Raw genomic sequence first — 8,399 nt, forward strand, 5'->3', positions numbered from 1 at the left:
TTAGTAGATTTCACTTCTGATTGTGAAAATTATAGTCCTTGTCCCTTCAGACTACTGGCAGGTCATAAATTTTGGGCAATCTCTGCAGAATCCCTAATGCTGCGCCCACAGCGCTGACTCGTGTTCCTGCACAAGTAGCAGTAGCTGGGTAGCAATTGTTCGCAGCTGCAGCTTCAGTCCTCCTTGCACTCCCCTTCATCTCACTAAACACTCTACTGTTTGGGGGGTTCTTACGCTATTTTTTGTTTGCTCACTTCTTTCTTTCAGTTAGTCAGATTAGACACCTGAAAGGATTAATTGTTTGGGCTTCCTCTTCGCCTCTTCCAAAAGTAACATTAATCCCTGGATTATTTCAGAGATAAATAAACACCAGAAGTGTTTGGTATAAATCCAGTAAGACCGATCTGGGTTGCTCCCGTCCCGTCATTCGCATGGCAAAGAGAAAAGGCAGAAGATGAGCAGGAAATCTTGCTGCTACCCTCGCAAGGACAGTGCTGCCATAGATGGGAAGCCTGTTACATTGCCACCGTTCAATCTATTTTTCCCTACCCGGATTAGATTGATACTGACAAGTCGTTCCCTGTGAATGTGCCACAGCGTGGCATTTATTTGCATTTACATTGCAGTTCTCTTCATCAATCAGCTTTGCAGAGATCACTGCTGCTGCTGGCCATATTGTTGCTATGCTGACACTTCATCCTTAAGTGCTGCTTGCGTAATGGTACAGTACATGCCCATGACCAAAGTTTAAATCAAAGTTTAATCATTACGGAAAGACAAACATATTTCCGCAACTGTGTATCCTGCAAGTAAGAGTAAAGGCAGTTTGGTCGGGTCACAGATGCTAATCTCTCTCTTTTTCTATTCACAAACTATAAAGGGAGTTGACAGCACCTGTAAATGGTTTTCTGAGGCTAGATTATATCTAAGGTGATTATTGTTTACACTCACTATAAGACTGCTCTTGTGAGCCAAGAAGTCTGTTCCTGTGAGGTGAGTTTACCAAAAAAGGGCTTTCTTGCAGGAGGATTCAGTGGAGCGAGGACCCAGGGTGGGGGGTAGTTCAAGCACATGGAGTGGCTTGTCATGTGTTGGATTTGTGTAACCCGGGGACTGAAATACAGTCAGGATATGCTGCAGTTCTGCATTCTCAGACATGCAGGATGAAGGGAAATCTTCAGCTCTCTCGAGTTTTTTTAAGCAGAGGCTGACTTTTTACCACAGCCCATTTCTGCTCCTCATATGAAGGTCAACATGGGGCAGTAAAAGGAGAGGAAAGGAGCTGACATTCCAGTATGAATCAGAGGGAACACATGCTTGTTTAGTCAAGTAAAGACATATTAATGTAGAAATCCTGCAGCCATCACTAAATCACTGTGGCTGGAAGCAATGACTTTTACTTTGCCCAGCTTTCATCTGCTGTACTTCTGTGAAGCTTCTGTAATGTCCACAGTTTAGGTGTGAAATTTCTAAGTGTGAAATCCACTCCCCTTTAGCGTGTCTTCTTCAGTCAATTTGCATACAGGAGACTCACATAATTCGAAGACTTTTCTATCTCTACTTACTGCCTCTACAAGCTTCCCCTGAAAGCCACTTTGTCACAATTGATTTTCTAACTGTATTTTATCTGATCCTTCCATTTCTGTAACTTCAACGTGTGTATTTCATTAAGCCTTCCCTTGTAAAATAATTCCACATATATAATCAAACTCATTTGCCAGCTTTATAGATTAGAACCAGACACATATAAAATGCTTTAGATAACTAAAAATGGAAATGACACGCATTGATGATACGAAATGAAATATTGAAAGAAAAGAGGTTTTTGTCGTGTGAGTTCCGAAACGTTATTAATGGAATGGCAGGTCCCTTTCCCCGTCGGTGCTGCTGAGCGTGCCGATGTAAGGGAGCCGTGGCACCTCGCCATAGAAACACCAGGTCCTTTTAAAGCACACAGGGAAACCTGCAGCGGACGGGGATTTCGGCGTTTCTAGCAACAAAGGAATCAGGAAGAGGTACTGAAAGAAAGAAATCCATCCAACACAGGCCAGCTGGGAGAGGTTCCGCGTTGGCCAAGCGTGCAGGCGCTTCCCCCGGCCCGGCCCGGCCCGGCCCCCCCGCCGCGCTGTCTCCGCGGGCACCGAGCGCCACTGAGGCGCACCGCCCGGGCCCGGCCCTGCCGCCTCCCGCACAGACACTTTAGTATTCTTTGGACGCGGGCAGCGATGTCCATGTTTGCAAAAACAGCCGCCGAGTGCGACGAGAGCCAAAGCGGGTTCCGCAGAGCCCCTCCCGGCCAGCTCGGGCACCGCCGTGACCGCGGGGCCGGGCGGGGAGCGGGCAGCTCCGGGGACCGCGGGCGGGAGAAGGCGACCTTCGGGGGGGGTTATTGTGTTTTCCTCACAGAGAAATGAAATATCGGCTTATTTGCATGAACCGAGGTTGTTTTGAGTAATTTGCCTGTTAACACTGTTATGCAAATATTAGCTAGCTGTTTAAAGGGGGAAATAGAAGGGAAAAAAAAAAAAAAAAAGCTGTATGTTCTCACAACGCCGGGGAAATCCTATGTCCCTTTGCATTAGTGAGATGAGATCACAGCGATTACTCACCTGCCTGGCCTCTCCTACACCCTTGAGCAATGCACGACACTATCTTTCCCAGCCCAACCTTAAACACTTGGCAAACATGGCTGGTTTAAACAAATCAAAAGTGGAAGAGCTTCTGATGCAGTCACAGGCTTACAAAAACTGTGTCATTCTGTCACTGGGATCACTGAAAGAGAAACACGAAATCGGATATTAAGGCGGGATCCCCCGTTTGCCTCAGCAGCCGGAGCGCACGGGAATCCCACCGACGGTGGCGGTGGCAGAAAGCCGCGCAGCCGTCACGGAGGCAAAGCGGGGCGAACCGCGGCTTTACGAAATCCCGAAAGCGAGACATCTGAACTTAGAAAGCGCAGTCAGGGAAAAAAACCAACCAACCAAACAAAAAAACCCCACCACCCACCACCACCACCCCGACGAGGACTGTGCATGCGCGCCCTGGCCGCGGAGCCGCGGCGGGGGGCCGGCAGCGCGGCCAGGGAGGAGGGCGAGGGCGCGATCTGGCGTTCAAGTTTCCAAACATAGCCGGCAGCGCGGGCCGCCCGCGCCCCGCCGCGCTCCAGCTGCGGCCGCGCCGGGGAGGGCTCGGGCAGCGCGCCGGGGAGGGCTCGGGCAGCGCGCCGGGCATGCGCGCCCCGCGCAACAAGTGGGCTCCGCGCCGGCGGCCGGGGGGAGGGGAGCGGGGCGCGGGCGCTCGGCGGTGACGCGGGGCCCCGCCCGGTGCAGCCGAGCCGGGAGCGCGGCGCGGAGAAGGGGAGGGGCGTCGCGGCGCGGCGCGGGGGGAGCGCGGCGCGGCGGGGCGGAGGGGGCGCGCAGCCACACGCGGCGGCGCGCAGCACCCCGCGCTCGGACTGCGAGCGGCGGCGAGGATGTGAGTGAGGAGCAGGCGGCGCCGCTCGCCACGCTGCTGCCGCCGCCGCTCCGCCGGCGCTCGGGGAAGCCGCCGCCGCCGGGACCGGAGAGCTCCGCGCGGGTGCCCCTGTCTCGCTCGCGGCGGTGGATCGGCACGTACCGAACTGCGAGCTCACGAGGCGGCCGTGGCGGGTGGAAGGTGACCCCCCCATCTTCCTCCGTGCACCTCCGCCTCCTCCCGGAGGAGGAGCAGCAGCGAGCGGAGAGCTAGAGAGCGCAGGGAAACAGAAGCGGCTAGAAGGCGACCCCCACCCAGCCGGCCCCCCGGAGGAGCGGTGGAAGCGTTTCCCACCCCACCGGGGCAGCAGCCGCCGGACCAGGTAGAGGAAGCCTCCCGGGCGGCAGGAGCGAACTAAAAGCAGACGATCCCCCTCGCTGAAACGGGCAACAGGATCAGGTACGGAGAGCCACCCCCCCCTGCAGCCCGGGGGGGAAGACTGAACCAGCCCCTACCCCGGCGGCAGCGGCAGCAGCTCCCCAGCCGGCAGCACCATGTCCGCCGCGCAGGTGTCCTCGTCGCGGAGGCAGTCGTGCTACCTGTGCGATCTGCCCCGCATGCCCTGGGCCATGATCTGGGACTTCACGGAGCCCGTCTGCCGAGGCTGCGTTAATTACGAGGGCGCCGACCGCATCGAGTTCGTGATCGAGACGGCCCGGCAGCTGAAGCGGGCGCACGGCTGCTTCCAGGACGGCCGTTCCCCGGGCCCCCCGCCGCCGGTCGGCGTGAAGGCGGTGACGCTCTCCGCCAAAGAAGCGGCGGCGGCGGCAGCCCAGCAGCAGCTCAACCATGTGGACGCCACCTCCAAGGCGGCCTCGGCGGGGCTGACCCAGTCCAGCCTGGACCGCTACGGGCTCAGCGCCGCCGCGGCGGAGCAGCGCAGCCGCTTCGAGTACCCGCCGCCGCCGGGCAGCCTGGGCAGCGGCCACGGCGCCCGCCTGCCCAACGGGCTGGGGGGGCCCAATGGCTTCCCCAAGCCGCCCGAGGACGGGCCGCCGGAGCTGAACCGCCAGAGCCCCAACTCCTCCTCCTCGTCGTCCTCCTCCCGCCGCGGGGCGCACGGGGGGCTGGTGTCGGGCCTGCCCCCGGGGGCCGCCGGCGCTCAGATGAACGTGCCCCCCAACCTGCTGCCGCAGACGCTGCTGAACGGCCCCGCCGCCTCCGGCGTGGCGCTGCCTCCGCCGCACGGGGGCCTGAGCGGCCGCGGCGCCGGGGGTCCCCCTGCTCCCTCCGCCTCTTCCCAGGGGGGCACCTGCGGCGGCGGCGCCGGGGGAGGCGGCGGCTCGTCCTCCGAGGCCTGCGGCAAGCGGCCGGGCTCGGTATCCAGCAGCGACCAAGAGCGTGAGCTGAAGGAGAAGCAGCGCAACGCGGAGGCGCTGGCCGAGCTCAGCGAGAGTTTGCGGAACCGGGCCGAGGAGTGGGCCAGCAAGCCCAAGATCGTGCGGGACACGCTGCTCACTCTGGCCGGCTGCACCCCCTACGAGGTGCGCTTCAAGAAGGATCACGCTTTGCTGGGCCGCGTCTTTGCCTTCGACGCCGTCTCCAAGCCGGGCATGGACTATGAGCTGAAGCTCTTCATCGAGTACCCCAGCGGCTCCGGCACCGTCTTCTCCAGCGCGTCCGGCGTGGCCAAGCAGATGTACCAGGACTGTATGAAGGACTTCGGCCGCGGCCTCTCCTCGGGCTTCAAGTACCTGGAGTACGAGAAGAAGCACGGCTCTGGCGACTGGCGGCTCCTGGGGGACCTGCTGCCCGAGTCTGTGCGCTTCTTCAAGGAGCTGGTGGGCGCCGACATGCTGCCGCAGCCCTACCTGGACGCCAGCTGCCCCATGCTGCCCACGGCGCTGGTGAGTCTCCCGCGGCCGGGGGCCGGGGCCGGCGGGGCGCAGGGCACGGCCGCCGCCTCTAGGGGACCCGGCGGTGGCGGTGGCGGCGGCGGCGGCGGGGCGATGCGCAAGAGGAAAGCCTCTCCCGAGCCCTCGGACTCGTCCGAGGGGTCTCTGAAGCTCAGCGACGAGCAGCAGCGGCAGCAGTGGATGGCCAGCCAGAGCGAAGCGCTCAAGCTCACCATGTCGGCCGGGGGCTTCGGGGCGGTGCACGGCGGGGGCCCCCCGCCGCCGCCGCCCCTCGGGCCTCACTCCAACCGGACCACGCCACCCGAGTCCGCCCCCCAGAACGGACAGTCCCCCATGGCCGCGCTCATGTCGGTGGCCGACACGCTGGGCAATGCCCACTCGCCCAAGGACGGCAGCTCGGTGCACTCCACCACGTCCACCCGCAGGAACAGCAGCAGCCCCGTGTCGCCGGCCTCGGTGCCGGGCCAGCGCCGTCTGGCCTCCCGCAACGGGGACATGAATCTGCAAGTGGCCCCTCCTCCCCCCAGCACCCACCCCGCCATGGACCAAGTGCACCCCCAAAACATTCCGGACTCCCCCATGGCCAACAGCGGGCCCCTGTGCTGCACCATTTGCCACGAACGCTTGGAGGACACCCACTTTGTTCAGTGCCCCTCTGTGCCCAGCCACAAGTTCTGCTTCCCTTGTTCCAGAGAGAGCATCAAGGCCCAAGGGGCGACTGGCGAAGTCTACTGCCCCAGTGGAGAGAAATGCCCCCTAGTCGGTTCCAATGTGCCTTGGGCATTTATGCAGGGCGAGATCGCGACCATTTTAGCTGGGGACGTTAAAGTGAAAAAGGAGAGAGACCCTTGAATAAGAAATCCAATCCCTTCAGACTCCTGAAGATGTAGAATTGTGAATATAACAAACTGCAAAAGTTAGTCTTATGTATAGACATTATTTTCGTCGTATGTTTCTATATTTTGAAACAAAGGTATGTACTCTTCTTCATTTGAAGGATAGAGCTGGTTTTTGTTAAACAGAATATAATATTGTTTGGTTACTACATAATACCTGTTCTCATTTCTTTGGCAGTGTGTTGGCTAGGTACAAAGTTAATAGCCCTTAGCGATTACCTGCTGCTGGTGTGTATTTTTGTAAATGTATGCACTTCTCTGAAAGAAGAAGAAAAACACAAAAGACAAAAAAAATTTTTTTTGCCAAGGCCAGTGTTGATGCCTAAAAAATTGCTACAAAAATGGTGACAGCTTATGTTTTACAAGCCCTGAGTGTTAGTCTTTCACTTTATTTTTTTTTTTGTTTGTTTGTTTCTGTTTTTTTGTTGCAAAACGGTGGGCTGGCTGTGGGGGGAGGGTTTTTTGTTGCAAGTTTGTAAGGAAAATGTTTCAGTTTGTTTCTATTGATCTGAACGTTTTTAATCTTCATGTGTTTTTTGTTTTTGCTTTTATTGATGCACGGATGCTTTTGAACAGTAGAGCAAAATGCTGTACATGAGAAACATGCTCTGTTTGTCCTTTATACATTTCTGTAGTTAACAGAACACTGTAATGTGCCTTGGAGCTTAGTAAATTGTAATAAATTCAATTGATATTAATACTTCTTTGAGTAGCAAGTTTTATTTTTCTCTAGGCTTAGGCAGTATGCGCAAGCCATGTTGCCTTTTTAAAGGTCTCCATTATACCAAGAGTCTGCAGTTCGTTGTGGTAATCGTGGCACTTGTATGCACATTTTCACTTATATGTAGTAAGATGATGATGTTGATGGTGTTATCAAACTTAGGTAAATCTTGGCACTGTGCCTATTTACATTTCACCTTTAATGTTGCAGTAACGGTTGCTGACTAAGCATTTTCTATTTACTGTTCCTGCATCTCATTTCCTCCTCCCTTCTCCTCCCCCCCACCAGTTCTCCAGCTGCAAGCTGTTTGCAATACAGGATGCATACATTGCCTGCGCAATTTAATAAGGCTTGAGATTTAAAATGAAGTCCTCTTTTCACAAAAAAAACCCCAAACAACCAAAACCCAGCATCACGTGGTTAATAATTTTAGTTGATTTTAAGAATGGTTGTCAAAGTTTGACATGAGCCACAAAGTCATGGTAAGGCAGGACTGTAGCTGAACAGAGCATAAAAAAGGGTAGCATGAAATAACAGCTTCTACAGTTGGTGTTGCAGCTGGTGGGTTGCTACCCCATTTAGGCACTGGCTTTTCATAACTTGAATTGATGAACAGTTCAGGGGCTTTATTGTGTTTTCAGGCAAGGAAGCTTCCTGTAAGCACTGAAGTGAATGCTTTCTTCTTGGCAATGATTATATGTGATTCTTTGTATAATTAACTATTCTGTGTGACATTGGCATTTTCTGGAGATAGGTATTAGAGCAGTGTAATACCTGTTAAGTGATCAACAGGCAAAGTAAATACACAGGCCTCATGCTAGCTAGAAAATGCAAACAAACCTAATGTGAACTTTGTCCTTTCCAGTGAGGCAAATGGAGGAATGGGGAAAATCTGAAACAAAACCAGCAGCACTGCAGAAATCCTTTGCAGTTTGACCAGCAGAATATAGAGCTGTTCAAAATGTAATAGTATCACAGGTTTTAGTTTTATTGAATAGTAAGGATCTCCACCTGCCAAAGGCCCATAGTTATATAAAGGAAAGTCGGCATGGCATCTGGTATCTGCTCAGTCTTAATACATACTTGATTTGTATTTCTGGTGGGAAGGATGGTAGAAGCCTTGAGACTATATGCTTAGTGTGCCTACAGATCTTTGCTGTCTTGTATAGATACACACTCTGGCTGTTTCATGTGTGCAGGGAGGGGGTGGGTTTTTTTATGTTTTGAGATTGAGTATTTGGCATCACTATATCTGTGATTTCAGACAATGACTCTGTGTGTGTGTGTGTATATATATTTTTTTCTACCAGGTGATATATCAGTGCTTTAAAATCTCCAAACATATTGTTCTTATGTAATGGATTGAAGAAGTAATGCAGAAAAAGAATGTTTTGAGTTAATTGTTAGAGTCAA

The 8,399-nt window shown here is 54.4% G+C and overlaps 1 protein-coding gene across 1 annotated transcript; it reads left to right on the plus strand.

Annotated features, from left to right (window-relative positions):
• The first annotated feature begins 3,562 nt into the window (after positions 1-3,562).
• Positions 3,563-6,965, plus strand: IRF2BPL (interferon regulatory factor 2 binding protein like). The gene has a single exon (XM_083863071.1). It carries the CDS (start codon positions 4,008-4,010, stop codon positions 6,219-6,221), a length of 2,214 nt encoding a protein of 737 aa, XP_083719197.1. The 5' UTR covers positions 3,563-4,007; the 3' UTR covers positions 6,222-6,965.
• The last annotated feature ends 1,434 nt before the right edge of the window (positions 6,966-8,399 follow it).

This window comes from Zosterops lateralis (genome assembly GCF_965231275.1).
Source record: "Zosterops lateralis genome assembly, chromosome: 6".
In the NCBI taxonomy this organism is placed as follows: Eukaryota; Metazoa; Chordata; class Aves; order Passeriformes; family Zosteropidae; genus Zosterops; species Zosterops lateralis.